Source organism: Cucurbita moschata, unplaced genomic scaffold (assembly GCF_002738365.1).
Source record: "Cucurbita moschata cultivar Rifu unplaced genomic scaffold, Cmos_1.0 Cmo_Scf00008, whole genome shotgun sequence".
Classification (NCBI taxonomy): Eukaryota; Viridiplantae; Streptophyta; class Magnoliopsida; order Cucurbitales; family Cucurbitaceae; genus Cucurbita; species Cucurbita moschata.
In genome coordinates, this window is record NW_019268524.1 from 1750070 (window position 1) to 1767490 (window position 17421).

General features: G+C 36.4%; 4 protein-coding genes and 1 long non-coding RNA gene across 8 annotated transcripts in view; 2 read left to right on the top strand and 3 right to left on the bottom strand.

The window, feature by feature from the left end:
* LOC111445940 (3-hydroxyisobutyryl-CoA hydrolase-like protein 2, mitochondrial) overlaps window positions 1-1259 on the top strand; it is a 7185-nt gene extending 5926 nt beyond the window's left edge. The window contains exons 10-14 of the mRNA XM_023084497.1: window positions 119-179; window positions 393-491; window positions 586-687; window positions 762-803; window positions 940-1259. Of these exons, the coding sequence (XP_022940265.1) occupies window positions 119-179; window positions 393-491; window positions 586-687; window positions 762-803; window positions 940-1056 (421 nt within the window). The 3' untranslated portion in view covers window positions 1057-1259. The remainder of the gene's footprint in view (window positions 1-118; window positions 180-392; window positions 492-585; window positions 688-761; window positions 804-939) is intronic.
* Window positions 1260-2164: 905 nt separating this feature from the next.
* On the bottom strand, window positions 2165-9223 carry LOC111445938 (DNA-directed RNA polymerases IV and V subunit 2-like). 2 transcript variants are annotated; one of them, XM_023084493.1, is made up of 9 exons: window positions 9112-9223; window positions 8826-8988; window positions 7750-8232; window positions 7386-7598; window positions 5978-6867; window positions 5200-5491; window positions 3802-4743; window positions 3357-3628; window positions 2165-3064 (listed from the first exon to the last, which is right to left on the bottom strand). In XM_023084493.1, exons 3-9 carry the CDS (start codon window positions 8218-8220, stop codon window positions 2563-2565), a joined length of 3582 nt encoding a protein of 1193 aa, XP_022940261.1. In that variant the 5' UTR covers window positions 8221-8232; window positions 8826-8988; window positions 9112-9223; the 3' UTR covers window positions 2165-2562. The 2 variants fall into 2 exon arrangements, with proteins under 2 accessions (XP_022940261.1, XP_022940262.1); XM_023084494.1 differs by lacking the exon at window positions 9112-9223 and having other exon boundaries at window positions 8826-9059.
* Window positions 9224-10125: 902 nt separating this feature from the next.
* LOC111445941 (chorismate mutase 2-like) lies at window positions 10126-13258 on the bottom strand. Of its 3 annotated transcripts, none has more exons than XM_023084500.1 (6): window positions 12880-13258; window positions 12372-12589; window positions 11265-11351; window positions 11041-11184; window positions 10846-10938; window positions 10126-10578 (listed from the first exon to the last, which is right to left on the bottom strand). In XM_023084500.1, exons 2-6 carry the CDS (start codon window positions 12585-12587, stop codon window positions 10348-10350), a joined length of 771 nt encoding a protein of 256 aa, XP_022940268.1. In that variant the 5' UTR covers window positions 12588-12589; window positions 12880-13258; the 3' UTR covers window positions 10126-10347. The 3 variants fall into 3 exon arrangements, with proteins under 3 accessions (XP_022940268.1, XP_022940267.1, XP_022940266.1); XM_023084499.1 differs by having other exon boundaries at window positions 12372-12592; XM_023084498.1 differs by lacking the exon at window positions 12880-13258 and having other exon boundaries at window positions 12372-12857.
* LOC111445942 lies at window positions 11495-12310 on the top strand. Its single transcript, XR_002710958.1, has 2 exons — window positions 11495-11561; window positions 11998-12310. It is a non-coding gene; the product is annotated as an uncharacterized LOC111445942 (long non-coding RNA).
* Window positions 13259-14244: 986 nt separating the features above from the next.
* Window positions 14245-16487, bottom strand: LOC111446587 (eukaryotic translation initiation factor 5A-2). The gene is made up of 5 exons (XM_023085446.1): window positions 16222-16487; window positions 15391-15513; window positions 15252-15308; window positions 14904-14978; window positions 14245-14612 (listed from the first exon to the last, which is right to left on the bottom strand). The coding sequence occupies exons 1-5, from the start codon at window positions 16342-16344 to the stop codon at window positions 14508-14510; spliced, it is 483 nt and encodes a 160-aa protein (XP_022941214.1). The 5' UTR covers window positions 16345-16487; the 3' UTR covers window positions 14245-14507.
* Between the last annotated feature and the right edge of the window lie 934 nt (window positions 16488-17421).

Here is a 17421-nt window from a genome sequence, read left to right on the forward strand (position 1 = left end):
CCCCCCCCCCCCCCCCCAAAAAAAAAAAACCCAACATTCACAAATATGATTAGTGGTTTAAATGTTCTTTCTTTTCTTTTGGATCCTAACCATTTACCAAGTCTTTCTTGTTCCACAGGCTCGATGCAATCGATAGGTGTTTCGGCCTCGACACTGTTGAGGAAATTTTGGAAGCGTTGGTAAGTATTGTATTCTGTTTCTAAAATCTTTATAATTGGACACTTCAGCTAGTAGAATTCATAGACTAAGTGTTGAGTCCAAGCAAACGAAGATGATTATATTCCAGCTTTCTTTTTAGTTCTCCAACCTGCGGGAATCAGACTGATGTTCCATTCTAGAAATCTCAATGGGGACTTTACTCAAGTATTGTTTTTCTTAATCCACTCGTTCAGGAAAAAGAGGCTGCAAATTCTTATGATGAATGGTATACTTCAACCTTGAAGTTGCTTAAAGAAGCCTCGCCATTGAGCCTGAAAGTTACTTTAAGATCTGTGAGTTTTCGCCTTCTTTATGCGTCTATTATTCTGTTGGGAACACCTTATCTGTTATCTCACTAAGTCTTGATTTATCTCATTGTTTTAATAGATCCGTGAAGGTAGGTTTCAGAGTCTCGATCAGTGTCTTGCTCGTGAATACAGTATATCTCTTAATGGAATCTTAAAACAGGCATCTCCCGACTTCTATGAGGTAATTAGCTTTCCAAATCCATTTGTGAGCTGTTCAAATATGTAGCGTCTAAAGTTTTATTTGTGCACTGATAGGGTGTTCGAGCGCGGCTGGTGGATAAAGACTTCGCTCCCAAGGTTCCAAATCTGTACACTTTACTAAGCTTTCAATATAAATCTCATTTTAATTTCTAAAATTGTCTTTTAATATCTTTCAAAATGTTTGTCTATTGGGGTAAAATCATTAATAATATGTTGATCCCGTACCATGCAGTGGAATCCTCCGAGTCTAGACGAAGTGAGTAAAGACATGGTAGACTGCTATTTTTCACAGCCAGGCGAACTACCAGAATTAGAGCTTCCCACAGCATTGCGGGAACCATTCATTTGAGGTTTGTAAAAGGATCCAAACCATACTCCCGACGCCTGTCTGGTGGGTGGTAATATTTCTCTCTTCTTTACGACATATTTGTTACCTCGGTCAAGTCAATTTTCTCGTATTTTTAGATGACGAATTTCATCTTTAAAGACCATTTTGCTAGGTGTTTTTTATTCTCTCCCATCTAATGCATTGCCCTTTTTTTTTTTTCTCAATCAGCCAATTAGATGGATTTTTTTTTTAGCATTTCTACCTTAAAGTGATAGTCCTTTTTTCGGAGTCCGTAGAGATGTTCATTTAACCTGTAATGACCTACCCTAAATGGAATAGTAAATCTTGGTTAAATAATGGGAGTAGGAAAAGATTTATATCTGTTAGCTAATTAGTGACGGGAATTGTCTTTATATATTTACACATCTGGCTTCCTTTTGTTTCGGTAAATATATTGATCTTTTAGAAATTACTATAATAAAATATTATATTATATGTTTTACTTATAAAATATTTGTTAAGATGTTTTCTATTTTTCAATATGAATTATATTATAAAATATGAATGATTCATTAAAAGAATTCTTGAATGAATGATTTTCTTTAGAAAAATAAGAACACAGAAAATTTTATAAAAAGAATACATGTGGATGAAAATTGAATTAGGTGACAAAGAGGTAAGATAGGAAAAAGCTTTCTTCCCTATCCTACCAACTGAAATTATCTCTTGATTTTGATGTATAACCAACCTCATTGTACTTCTACATGTTAGCATAGTGGACCCCACATTGGCCGGTCGAAGGTAACATATCAGTACAAAAGTTTCTAGTATTGTGGATTTTTAATTTAAAGATCTATGAATGAAAATAAAGCAAGCATGATAAATCGAGAAATTTTCTCCGCATCATTCGAATACCGGAAAACTAATTCAGGTTTTCAAGTAAAGCACTCATAGCACTATAATAATCATTTTCATTTATGTGACGTTTTATTTAAATTATTTTTTACATGAAAAAAAATAATTACATCATTTGGAAATCGCTTACAAATCCATTTACTCTAAAAAATCACTTTAATAAACCGTTTCTTAGTATTGACCACAATTTTTTTAGTATATGTTACCCACATAAAGTATATCCTAAACTCAACCCGAGCTAATGCTATGGACGCCACCTAGTTTTAGAATTCAACTACGCCACTAATTCCCTTCATTTAACTGAAAATACAACACCTTTGAAAGAAATGGCTAATTAACTACCCCTAAAATCATTTTTTATCACCAACTAAAAGTCCTAGAAATTATAAAAAGCAGTTTTAGGGGAAATACCTTTTACCACTGAACAGTTGTCCCTCGGAGACCGCCGCTTCATTTTAGCATATAAAGATAACATATAACAAAAGCAAATAAGAAACCTCCACGTCGTTATCACCACCATTTCCGCACACAATACCCTCAAAAACATCTTCAAAGTTGGTCAAAATATTAGAAAATGGAAGCCAATTATTCCCTCTGGCGATCATATCATGATCAACACACCTGTGTTTCAAACTTGAGATTGATGCCCATGCTGAAGAGCTCCTGGCACAACAACTTGGCTCCATACGGTACATTAACCCTCACAATGTCATCCACCGACTCGCAAACACGACAGTATGGACCCCTTATCTTACGACCACCTGCCACCGATCGTTGGATCACATTTGCAACATTTTTACATTTCTGGCAAACGTGCATCTGGGAGGAGTCACTGAGGGTAAACAAGCGTTCGTGTAAGTTGGCCGAGGCGCCATGAGCTATAAGACAGTCACGCTCCATCTCCCCAAATTTGATTCCACCAAAACGCTTCCTGTCCGCAACCGGTTGTCGTGTGAGAGGGTGGACAGGTCCAGTGTTACGAAATTTAACCTTGTCTTCAGCCATGTGAATTAAGCGCTGGTAGAATGTCGGACCCATGAATATGAGTGAGCGCATCATTTCACCAGTTCGACCATTGTACACCCTCTCACTCCCCCATCTTGAAAACCCTGCCCTGCTCACAAATTCAACATTAAAAATCTCTCATTTCTCAATTACACGCTTTTTCTGTTTCTATGACGTTATATTTCAGTTTAAATTTCCAATATTCTATTTAGTCCCTACACCTTCAATTGAACATAGACGTCCAAGGAAAAAAATGATTTAAACCTATTAATAAATTGAGATAAGTGCATGTATTTAATAAACTTGGAGATAGCCATGAAATCTACCAACTTAAAAATAAACAAAAATAAGCAACTATCCCGTATTTATGATATATGTGATTCGAATTACCAAACAGTTACCTGTGAAGCTGGTCTGTAATGGCATCAACAGAAGGAGTGGAAAAAGGAGTCGCATATTTCAGCGAACCGCCAGAAGCAATCCCTTTCCCTAGAGCAGCTTCCAATAATTGACCAGGAGTCTGTCGTGAAGGAAAAGCATGCGGGTTAATAACGATATCTGGAACAATCCCCTGAATGGTGAAGGGGAAATTCTCTTGAGACTCCAAAAAGCCCAGAACTCCCTTTTGTCCATGCATACTGGAAAACTTGTCTCCAAGACATGGTGAACGAACCTAGCAAATGAGATAACGCATCTGAGAATCGAGCAACTATAATGTATAGTTAAGATAGAAAGGAAGTATACAGCATAAGAAAACAATTTCCACATCTAATATGATCTCCTAGGAAGCATCCTTGATTGAGTCATACTAGCTATGTATTATGTTATTCAGGCCCATCTAAGTACCTGTCTCAGGCTTACAACAGCAAAATTCTTGCCATCGTCATTAGAAGAGAGCACAACTTTCTGAACCATACCCTTCTCAGTGTGCTTCAGTTTGATACTGTGATCGGCCCCAGATTCTGCACACCTACCAATGACAATGTCTCCACTTTGCAAGTTTGCACCGATGTAAGGGAAGCCATCATCGTCCAAGCTGTCAACTCTTCCAATTTTACTTTGAGTCTTACCAAAATTTATTGCATCATCGGATTTCCTCCTCTTTTCGGAAGATTCTTTATTATCAACTTCAGCCTTGTAGCTCCGAGTATGCTCAGACCGAAACATGCCACGCTCCAGAGAGGCCCGGTTCATTACTAATGAATCTTCTTGGTTGTAACCCAGGTGAACATTGACTGCCACAATAGCGTTCTGACCATTATAGAACTCAGGTTTTGGTAGTATGCCAGTGTGAGATGACAGGTATCCAGGTGTCCCAAGGCAATCAGCAGTCATAGTACGAAAAAGCGGCCTTTGTGGATAGTGTAACTGGTGAGATAAAGTATCTACACGAAAATTAGAATTGGTTGTTGAAAATCCAATAGCTTGATTAGAGTGTTTCTGGGATTGAAATAGAGCCCTCCTAGCATGGTCATGATTTGCAAAAGGGACAAGTCCACAGCTTAAACCTAATAAAAATGACGTATCCAGTTCACAATGGGTATATTTCGAAGTCCCTTGATCTTCCGTAAGATGCTTAATACTCCAAGCTGTACGACAGTCTTCTTCTTCTTCTGTTCCAATAAGTTCAATTATTCCTTTGTCCAAAAGGGATTGAAAAGTGTAGCTTTCCCCCTTAGACTTATCAATCCTGTTTAAGTTCTCTACAACTAAGAGAGGACGTAATATCCTTCCAGCATCGGAAAATATACGTACTTCTTTCAGTTGTTCATCTCTTTTGACTTCTACCTGCAATACATGGAGAAGTTAAAAAGACATCAATAGATCATACCTCACATAAGATGATCAGAGCATATGTTGAAAACAATTTTTTTAAGAAAAACATCTATTGGAAGTCCGTGAAAGTCATCTGTCACCTTTGATGAAAAAACATAAGAGGAAGAGCAATAGAGATGTCTATCACGCAACAAAATGCCCAATGAGATACATGGTAGTCTAATAGGATAACATATAACTATAAATGGAATACAAACTTTTGTTGGCTAATGGAGTCAAATTCTTGCAAACACCAACTGACCAATATAAGGCGTTCAAGACAAGTTTCCAAGTCAAGTAGACCATGGCATATGTAGCATTAGTAGACCACTGAAATAATCCAGACAACAATGACAATCGACTGCATGAAGAAGCCTAAAAAAAATAAAATCTCAAATAAGACCATCAAAAAATTATTTAGTTAATAACCTGATGCAGTAACAGATTCCTTCGCCGCTTGCGTCTCACTTTCGTTACAAATGAAAGGGAATCTTCACAAACTCCAACCCATTCCCCATTGAGAAAAATTCTGTGCTTCCCACTAAGAGAAGTAGATGTATCGTCCACCACATTCTCCATCCCACAACGAAACAAGGTGGGAACTACGGGCTTCAATGTGTTTAAGCTTACAAGTCCTGTGATGGATAAATTTTTAATAAGCCCACAATTTTCACCATCCGGGGTGGAGAGAAAGCAAACCCTTCCCCAGTGAGAAGGATGCCTGTCCACAAAAAAGGAAAAAAAAAACATTAGTTATGTTTAGAAACTGTATGAACAGATTATAATTTAACTTATATCTTCCTTTCCATCATCCATGGATCCCAAGCTGAGATCAACTTCTATGAATGATATGATGGGAAGGTATTCACAATCTCGTGAGCTCATTCACATTTGCACACTTTGTAAGAGAAAGGACCCGTTGTTTCTTATAGATGAGAGAGACAGACAGAAAGGAACCCCAAGAGGTTTGAAAATTTGTTGCAAGTGCCACCGATAAACTGATAGTTAGAGACAAGGCAAGGAGAGAGAAATCCCATGAAGTTTACAAATTTTTGTAGTACAGCCTATAAAATGAGTATTACAGACAAGGTACAAGCGTCCTTGGAATCAGAGCTCAAAGAACAAAATATATAATCATGCATCTATGTACCATCATGATAGCCAATAATGCAAAAATGCAAACTTAAAAGAAGTTCAGATAACTCACGGGTATCTAGCATCACCAACTTTCCCAGTGTATGCAACCTGTTGACGTGTTCTCCTCAATTCAGCCATTGTCTGCAGGGGATTAGCACGACCAAGCGTTGCCACCACACCTGAAATTCTTTCCATCCTCTTGAATGAATGTGCCCATGCTCCAGTAGAGAATGCTCGGGATAGACCATTAGTGATTATGGAAGCATCAAAATAGTGTTCAATTGGACGCACATCACGATCTCCATAGAGGTCCCTTTGCAAAGCCTTTTCCATACGCCTACGTGCATGTGCGATATGTACTTTAATCTCTCTTTCAAGCAATTCTCCAGCCAACTCAAACCTCTTATTGCGGAAATCATCCCTATTATCACATTTCCTACGGCCAGTATAGGCTTGCAGGAGACATTTAACCATATAACCAAGGAAACGACACTTCTGCTTTAAGCCTTTCAAGCTGGCAAAAAGATAAAGGTTCAAGCAATCTTCAATTTTTTCAGCAGGTGGGAAGCTCGTCTTTTTAACCTCATTCTCCAAAAAATTCAGAGCTCTTTTACCCCTTCGAAAGTCTTTCCACTTATCATCATTATCGACTACACGAACAGAGGCAAAGAGAATATTCAAAACAGTTGGATCCTCTCTGCCAAAGTCGATTAAATCTACTATTTCTCTGTCCGAAGAAACACCAAGTGCAAAGAATAAAATCCACACAGGAATTTCTGTAGACAAGAAATATACATTGAGGACTTTCTCCTTGCTTTTTAGTTCTTCAGACTTGGAATTTTCAACTAGTCTAATAATTAGTCTATTTCTCTTAACTTCTGATCTATATGCCACAGTCCAACCTTGATTATTAGAAATCCAGAGTCTTCTCAAACAAATTTGCTCTTGAGCAATAAATATCTGAAATGAGCGTGAAAACAATATTTAGGTGGTTAGAAAAGAGAAAAAAAAAAATTAACCACCGAATAGTAATACATGCAAAATAGGAATAATATCCAAACAAAAGTTACATGGTATAATTAATCATTTTTATAAAAATAGTTAGTACTGAATTAAAATTATATAGAACTGAAGTTTCTTGACTAAATTTGATCCATCAGGAGGCAGATCACATGCCTGAACATCGATGAAATAATTAAGCCTAATAGCTCCCACTTCCAGGACAACTAATTTTTTAGACATACCATATTCTGATTTTCAAAGTAAGCAAGCCAGCATGGCGTAAGTAAGATTAGATTATGAGAAGTCCTGGAGTCATAATTACGTCAACTTGTCAAGTAATAATAATCTCTTCAAACAAACAATCAATTAGAAGTTCTGAAATGATTATTTTGTGACAGTAAAATTCAAGAAAACGGTGCATTTTATTTACAGATTATATAACTACAAAGGACACAAATGGAAGGAAATGCACTCACTTTTTCTGCACCTTTGATTAAAAAATAACCTCCATGATCAAATTCGCAGTCACGTTTCTGATCATCCTTCATCCAGCAAAGGTCAGAATTCACCATCACAGGCAGCCTGCCTATAAATATATCCCTGTTATCTTGACTTAAGAGATCCTTGTCGACATATTGATCTTGTCCAGTTTTGAATTTATCACTTCTGACTAACCTTTGAGTATACACCTATTACATTGCAGGTATCCAACACCTCATTAGGCATTTATTCAACAAACTGAGGGTCCACAGGTCATAAAAGAATCTTAGCAATTTATTAGTCACGAAAGGTAAGAAAAAGGCAAGAAAACAGTAAAAACTAAACAGAAATTTCAATCACCTCTACATTAATATTCATTTTCATCCTTGAGGAATAAGTCATGTTTTGTAGTCGAGCGTGCCTAGGAAGCATGTTATACTCTTTTCCACTTGCTGCACCACCCCAGAACTTTGGCTTATCAAGAGTTACCTTGCCAAACTTCACTGAAGCATATCTCCATTCTCCATCTCCTTTCTTTGAGGGGTCATATCCTGGCTGAACTACGATCTCACCAAAGTAATCAAAGGACTTCTGAATGCCACTTTTTATGAAGTCATTGTACGAGTTGAGTTGGTGACTGATAAGGCCGTACTCATTAAAAAATGCCATTGATGACTTCTTACAGAAATCCTTTAAAAATGTTTCCCCTAGATCATGAATGTTGACTGGCTCAGAATAATCATCATCGTCTGTATCCATATCAGTTCCAGGTGATAAGTCTTCTGGCTCACTATTCATCTCTATATCGTCCTTTGCGCCTGATGTCCCCATTAAGTTCAAGATCTATAAAAAATACAGACAAACTTAAGAAGCAGAGATACACTAAAATCTCTCAAACAAATAATATCACAAAACCTGATGAATTTTCTAGATAAAACAGGCAGACTGAAGAGAAACGTGTATCAAACAATCAGCGAATTTACAACGTTGTTCGTGGAGAAAAGTTAATCGACATCTTTTACATATGTACAGCCCTGTGAAATAAGCATCAAGAAGTACGCATATGATTTGGAGAAGCATCCTCAGCAACTCCTGCTCTGAATAAAGTAATAGCACAAGAAGATTCGGGGATTTTAACAAGCCTATTCTTTCCGTTCCATTTCCAAATCCATAGAATGATCATTTTTCATTTCTCACAAGGCAAAACCAAAGTAAAAGCAAAACTGCTAACCACTACCGGTCCACATACACGCTACACTCACTGAACTCCGCACATGAAAAAAATTAAAATAAAATAAATAAAATCCTCACACTACGATGCTCAAAACACACATTCAACACTTCACCATACCTAAACGAAAACAGCAAAAAGCCGATACTCTCGTAACTAATCAAACTGACCACCACGCGATCACGCAGGTTAGAGATTCAAGTACCTTCGAGATTAAACCCTAAGCCACTTCCTCCGACGACTCCACAAGCTTTATACGTTCCAAGCAAGATCAAAATGGAGCATCCACGCAATGCCGTCGGTCCTCGCTCAAGTCAAACGCCAGTTTCCGAGAGAAGACGATCTCTCTATGCTGCCGAAGCAAGAAACTGTGAGAGAAACGGACTAAATTAGCGTCAATCGTCCTGAAAATTTGGCATTCACAAAGAAAGCTGAGCAATGAAAGAGAGAGTGAAAGAGAGAGAGAGAGAGAGAGAGAGAGAGAGAGAGACCTTTGAATTATGACAGTACGGCGAGGGGATACGAAAAAGACTCATGCATCCTTTCGAGAACACTGCGAGGGAAATGAAGCTGAGAGACTGGAAGTACGAATGGTAAATGTGAAGAACGAAGAGGGTCCTAACCGTAAATTTTCACCAAGCCTGAGTTTGGTTGGGAACCGGGATTTCTCGTAATTACGACAAATGTGGAGGACCTAAAAATAAAATAAAATTTTTTGCCTCCCTTTTATTTTTTTATTTTCTTTTTTGCGCGCGCATTATGTGAATTTAGGGGTTTAAATTTCCGAGTATTTATTAAGATTATAATATTTTTATTACTTCAACTATATGATTAAATAAATTAAAAAGTTTCACATCAATATTAATTATTTATCTAACATTATTTTCTTTTAATATATACTTAATGTTAGGGGTGATTTTGGAAATAAAGTAAATTGAAAAAAGTTAAGGATAACTATATACCAAACACGGATGGGTAGAACTTGGGGCAAGATTGGACTTGTGCATCGATACCTCGTAGTAGTTAAATTTTCTTAATTCACTGCTCAACTATCAATGTGAGATCCCACATCGACTCGAGAGAGGATTCCTTATAAGAGTACGGAAATCTCTCATTAGTAAACACATTTTAAAACCGTAAGGTTGATGGTGATATGTAACGGACAAAAGCGTACAATATCTACCAGTTGTAGGCTTGAATTTTACAAAGTACCAGAGCCATACACTGGATGGTGTGTTAGCGAGTATGTTGAGGCCTCCATAAAGAGTGAATTGTGAGATCCCACCTGGCTTGGAGAGAGAATTTCTTATAAATATGGAAACCTCCAACAATACATACAAACCAAAATAAACAATATCGGCTAAGGTAGGCTTAAGCTTTTACAATCAACATAAATATAACTCTAAGTGATTCGGTTTTGACTAATTCGTGCATGAGTCAATAGACAATAAAAAAATATAAATCAAAGGCATGAACAATCTTAAAATAATTTGACAATCGAAACATAGCTCAACTAGTGATTAAAGTTTTTCAGAGAATAAATTATACAAATGATAAGATTACAATCATAAATCTTTAAATAATCTCGGTTGGTCGTGTTCTAAACATAACTCAACTAGTGATCATAGAGTTCTTCAGAATAAATTATATAAATAATAAGATTACAGTCATAAATCTTAAGAAAATCTTGATTGGTCGTGTTATTTATTTATGGTCATCGGATAGAATTATTCAAGACGACGTAGAAGATATTCGACTTCGACTTCCTTCGTGAGAGGCATTACCCATTCGTCGTAAAGGCGAGCCGCGAGCAATGGATCAATCTTATACTTTCCCCCATCAACTGTGTTGTTGAGGGTGACTTCTTGCCCAAACACCCTAGCCTTCTTCTCTACTCTCTTCTTCACCATCTCTTCCACAGCCTCAAATGTTAATAACTTCATCAAACTATCTCTTTCCTGAAAGAACAGTAAATTAAATTGGTTTCAAATGTCAATGACTATTCAAACGCTTCAATCCTAGAATTCGAAAGATCATGTTCATTCATTCTCAAGGTAGTCTTTCATGAACTTACCGTAACCTAATAAGGATGGGCCACGGGATAGGCCTCGCCTAAGACGGGTGCACAGAAGGATGAAGGTGAAACTCGAAAGGAATTTACTTCTTTTTCTATTTTATTTCACCAAGAACTAAAGTAAATGACAACCCGACTAAATTTACCATACCTGAGAGCGAATAGGAGGCTCGTATTCGTGGGGGGCATCCCTAAACTTCACCTCAGCTACGTATTTTCCACAGTGAATCCTCCTTGAAAGTGCCTGAGATTCAGTCGAATCGTGGCACGTGTAAGAAATAAATCCGACACGGTTGCATTACCATTATGAACTTAAAGTGATAGCTAGTTTACAAAGTGTTTTTACCTGCAAACAGGCAAGATCACTAGCTGCAGTGGCTGCATAATTTCCATCGTCGCCATCGGCAACCAACAATGGTAAGAATTTATTGAAATAGAAATCCCATATGGGTTTGTTCATATTAATTGAAGCACCTGAAGGATGCAAAACCTGGAAACATGAATGTATTCAGGTCACAAACAGAAGAGGCAAAGTTCAAAAGCTTAAGAACTTGTTAAACGATCTCTCACCTTTGGATACTTGCGAGGGTGCACCAAAGGACGAGGCAAATGTTCTGGGAAGAATGCATTTTCTTCAGGATTCTCATATCTACCGGCCTGTTCATCAAAATCGAAACAGATAGAAGAAAGAAATTTCAAACTGAACCAGAAGATCAAGAAGTAACAAAAGAACCGCTCTTTCTTGTGGAATTATATCCATATTTAACCAATTTAAACATTTGGAGTTACTTGGCAAATGTTGTCGGCTTTGGCCTGTTGTGTATGGTCGTCAGCCTCACGATTTTAAAACGCGTGTGTTAGGGAGAGGTTTCTACACCCTTGTTTCGCTCCCCACTCCATCGGATGTGGATCTCACATTCACCCCCTTGGAGGCCAGCGTCCTCGCCGACACAACTCCCAGTGTCCAGCTTTGATACCATTTGTAACAGCTCAAGCTCACCGTTAGCAAATATTGTCGGATTTGGCCCGTTACGTAATATCATCAGCCTCACGATTTTAAAATGCGTCTACTAGGGAGAGGTTTCCACACCCTTATAAAAAATGTTTCGTTCCCCACTCCATCGGATGTAGATCTCACAATCCACCTCCTTGGAGGCCAGCGTCCTCACTAGCACATCGCCTAGTGTCTAGCTCTGATACCATTTGTAACAGCTCAAGCTCAACATTAGCAAATATTATTTGCTTTAGCCCGTTACGTATCGTAGTCAGCCTAACGATTTTAAAACGCATATGCTAGGGAGAGGTTTCCACACCCTTACAAGGAATGTTTCGTTCTCCTCTCCAACCAATGTGTGATCTCACAATCGCCTACCCTCCAATCTAACAAATACAAGAAACAGAACATAGAATGAAGAAAGAAATACACAACAAGTTCTTTATCTTCTCAAATTTCGCCATTTGAGACGCCAAAATTTCAATTTACTTTCACAATAGTGTTCCAATGAGGCTCAAAAGGCCTTTATGCAGCACTTCTACTACCAACCAAGTCAGCCAAATCCAAATAGCCAACAGCCAATGGATCTAAACATTTTCAAAAGTATGTTAAAGGCTTCAAAGCAAAGAGATGAACATAGGCTAAAGCAAGTATGCAACTCAAAGGAACAAGCATTAATTTACCTTAGCTTGAATGGCCTCGGTTTCTCTCACAATGAACTCAACCAAAGAACCAGTAAATCCATGATTACGATGGTACAGCTTTGGATTAAGAGGAAACTTGGCTCTCTCAATGAGACAGAAAACAATCGTATCCTCTTGTCTGATCAAAGAATCTCTAATTTCATCAAGTGATAGTTTATTCGAAGCCAAATCGGGGTTACAATTAACATCCGCCATGGCTTCCTTAGCCAATATCAGAACAAACAGACCAAGAAACAGCATGGTGAAGACAAAATTGTCAGCCTCAACAATCAAAGAACGAAAATGCAAGGTTATAAATACAAATAAGTGAACGATTACTATAAATACTAACAAAAAAAAAGCAGTTGAAATTTCACATTATCATTGAAAATCAACAACTAAACAGGGAAAGTCTACGCCACATAATGATGAGCGTTCACCAATCACATAGAAAAAAGGAGAAAAGGACGGCATGAAAATTAAAATCGATCAAAATAAAAGGGCTGACCTCTGCACGATTCAACTCAGCTATGACAATAATTTGTTGATGAAGTCAGAGCTTTGAAATACGAGAGGATTACGAAAAATGTCAGCGCTCGGAAACTTGTGGCTGCGGTGGAGAAGGGCTGAAAGTGCGGTGAAGCCTAAGTGAAATACACGTGAAAAGCTCTGAGACGGTGAATTATTGGTGAAGCGAAAGAGGAAATGGCTTTAAAGTTAAGGAAGAAGAGAAGTGGATGGCGGCGGTGGACGGATCCGGCGGGCGTTGCCGGCGAAGGGGTGATTTGGCGCGGATTGATTGGCTGGAGTGTTTGGATGAGGAATTTTTTTGGAGCGACGAGTGACGAGGCCCCACGCGGAATTCCAATTTAGAAATGTACGGTTGAGTGGGGACGAATTTTGTTTTTCTTTTACTTATTATTTGTTCTTTAATGCCTTGGCCTGTTTTGGTGGCGGGTGGTAGATTGAATAAAAAGATAAATTATAATTACTTTTTTTATTAAAAAAAACAAAATTTTAATTAAAAATTAAACATTGAATAAATAGTCTCTAGTTGTATTAAATTAGCTTTTGGTAATTTAGAGCTTGAGTTAATAATTTTTAATTTAGAAATTATCAAATAAATTTCTAAAATTTTAAAAAATTCTCAAATATTGTGTTATGGATTAAGTAAACTTAATAAGCTGAAAAGGGTAATAATTAATATCGTAATTTAAAAAATAATAATAAGTACGTAGCTTTTATGTTAAAATTTGAAATTATGGAAATAATTAGATGTATTTAATCATAATTAGATAATTAGTTTGTGAATTGAATAAAGAAGTTAGGTTTAATGGGGAAAGCTTTGAAATATCCGCAACTCAGTGGGCTTCACGTGTCAGCGCATTATCTAAACACTCCTGATACCAAAGAACGAAAGGTATGAATTCAACCATTAAAAAAATATTTTCAAACTATATATTTTCTTTTCTTTTGAAAATATCTTTTTCAAGAATAACAACAGCCGAAATTATTGAAGCTCAAAAGACTAATTTTAAAAGTCTAAACAGATTTTTCACAAAGAATTTTTACTTATCAAAATTTACAAATTTTAGTTTTATATTTAAAAAATAAATAAAAACATTTTGCATTTCTTAAAACAAAATAAATATTTAAAAATAAATAACTAGATAATTTACTAAGGTTTATGAAAAACAAAATAAAAATAAAATTGAAAAGAATGATCCAGAGAACTCAAATCATCCTTGGTTAACAATCTTAAAAAGAAATGTCCGGACCCGACCCGACCCGACCCGGCACAAACCCATGAACACTCCTACAGTTTTGGAAGTATACTTGTGACTACCGATTGATTATAGAGCTAAGTGCATTTGCAAAAATTATTTGACTTGGATTATCAAAATAAGCAACCAAAAACCCAATAACATTACACCCAATATCATAAAATAACACAACATAAAACACAGTAATGATGCACGAACCAATCTTACAACCTTGGCCAGAAGAAGGTGAAGATTGAAGCGTTAACAGATACACAGTCATTAATTTTATCATCGTTCAAAGATTCATCAATCGAGGGATGATTCAGCTACTAAAGCAGTTGATGACCACAACTTCACTTTGTTTGAAGCAAAGCTAGTTCTTCGGCCCAATATCCTTCAGGGCACAAATTTGTTCCTCTCCCATGGCAGACATCACCGACACGACAAGGTCCTTTCCTTCAGCAAATCCATCCTTAATCTGTGGATACAAACAACGGATTCAGTTCGTACGTACATATTAAATAGACATCAACACAAAAATGGAATAATATTAAGAATAAACCCACATGACCATATCTTAAAAATATCCCAAGGACAGAGAATATATTATACGGGGAACAGGGGGAACAGAAGGAATCAGGTACCTTCTAACAGAAAATGGAAATGAGCTACTTGAATAACTAAATTAGGGTATGAGATCTACTCGAATAACTGCAATTTTGGACGGAGAATCCGTCTAGCCATAATAAGGTTTCATATGTGACTTTACCTGAGAGAGCAGGTTATCATCAGTTGGGAGCCTCAAATCATCCTTGGTGTTACCATTGTCAGTCAAAAGACTCACCTGCAGCAAAGAAAACAACATGAATCAAGATAAAAGGCTTTACACGACAAGCTGCAGCATGTATGAATGATTCATTGCCTCTATCTACGCTTGCTTATCTATGAATTGAAGTAGAGACACCAAGCCAGGGAGATTCACCTCTATAATTAATTATAAAAACACATTGAACTATATACATATAGACAAATATATTTAACATCAGAAATAACTAAGTTTCTTGAAGTCGGGAAGACAAATTTAAATCAAACAATCTCATGTAAACAAATTACTCACAAATCCATCCTCAGAGATATCAATCAGCTGATAATCAGTACGATTAACATGAGGCACCTACAAAGCATGAAATAAGAACCATTAGTGGAACGGATATAAACCGGGTAAATGAACGCAAGCTATATAATACACTCCTTACATCACAATTGTGGGATGATGGAACGATATCTTCGAGCTTCTTGGCAGTGAAGATGTCAATTCCGACGAAGTGACACTTAGCATGCCCGTGCTTGCCAGTCTTAGAAGTTGAAACCTCAACCACCTGCATTACCAAACGAACCAGAGGGAAAAAAACCAACATACTGAGATTTAAACACAGAGACGTAGCATAGAAAGTGGCCTTACAAATAAGGAAGGCTAGAGGCAATTCTACTTTAATGCCTAAAAGTATAATTTGGAAGCACTATTCAATTAGCCTTCTAGGAGCTTCGGATAGACTTTTTCACTAATTATTATCAGGTAGCAATAACAGTCTCAATAAACACAAACGCACCCTCGCGCTTAAGAACAAGGAAACATCAATTATGGGAAATATGACACTGAGGAAATTAATCTCCGGGAATCAATAACTGCAGTGTAAACACCAGCGTGCTCTCAGAGTTATGAGGAGAAAAATCACTGTTATTCGTTGAACGAACAATACTAAACCATCAAGAAACTCTGTGAAATCATAATTACAACCCTCGGATCTCTCAACAAATATTGATCCATATGATCAATAATGGTAATTTCAGATTTATCCATTTTCCCAAATCCAACACTTGGGACAATTCTCACCGTCTAAGCTATGTAATATACGATAAATCGCACATAATCTATAACAATCAATTATCAAGCGAAATAAAATTTTCAAATCAACCAAAGATCTAACGCGCCCGACCCAAACCCAACCCTAAACACCACAAAAGATTACACCGGACGATCGAAACAACGAGAAAACCAAATCATCGCAACAAACACAACAAATCACCTTGCATGGACGGTTCTTGATGACGATGTAGCCGTTCTTCCGGATGGTTCCAGCCTGTTGAGGGTAGGTTTTGGAGGCTCCGGCGTCGGCCTTGGATTCAAAGTGGTGCTCCTCGTCCGACATGGCTGAAGATTTCGCACTTCTACAGCTTCCGAGCTTTTTCTTGTGTGTTGTACAGTGGGATTTCGGTGGAAACGGAAGGAAAGCGGGAGGAAGGAGGAGAATACGAGTCAAGAGGACGAGAGCAATTTATACCATCTGTTTTATCCGGACACGTATGTGCCAATTAGGGTTTCCACTGATATTTTCCTTTTCCATTTATTCGGGTGAATAAACGATCTCCACCGTCGCTTTATTTGTTATATTATTGACGGTCGAGATTGTTTCGAAAATATTTTTAGATATAATTTTATTTAGATGCTCTGTGTCAAAATGCCTCACTTTTTTTGTAATAAGATTTTTCTAACCCTTTTTTTTATTATTATTATTAGACTATATTAATAATAATATTCATTTATTTCGTACTTTATCTAAACAAATATCTTTAAACTTTTAAAAATTTCAATAAAATTTCAAAAATACTCTTGATCTTAAGAAAAGTTCAAAAATATCTTTAAACTTAAAAAATAAATGTTATAAAATACTTGTTAATATTTATTTCAAAAATATTTTTGAATTTTCAAGATAGTTTCAAAAACACATTTAGGTTTTTTTAATTTCTTAAATTTTCTATAAAAAAAAAAATAATCTTATTACCCTATTTCAAAAATACTAATAAATCTTCAATACTAACATTAAAAAAGTTTTTAAATAATTTATAAGATATAGTAGACAATTTTGTTTATATATTGACAATATAAACTTTTTTCCATTTTTTTGACGAAGGTGGTGTTAGTGTTAATTTTAAAGTTTTATAAGTATCTTTTAAACAAAGTAGGAGGGAGATGATATTTTTTAATTTTTAATTGATGGGTATTAATAAATTTTTATTAAGTTTAAACATACTCGTGAATATATTTTTTAAACGCAAAGTTTAAAGGTATTATTATTAATTTAGTATTACGTCATACTTCGTTTCATTCAATATTTCTAAAGTACTATTTTGTTATTTTCAAATGTTCTAATTTATTTCATATAATTATAATAAATTTAAAAACTAGTCTCCTTTAAAATAATTGATATTAAATCAATTATAAGTAA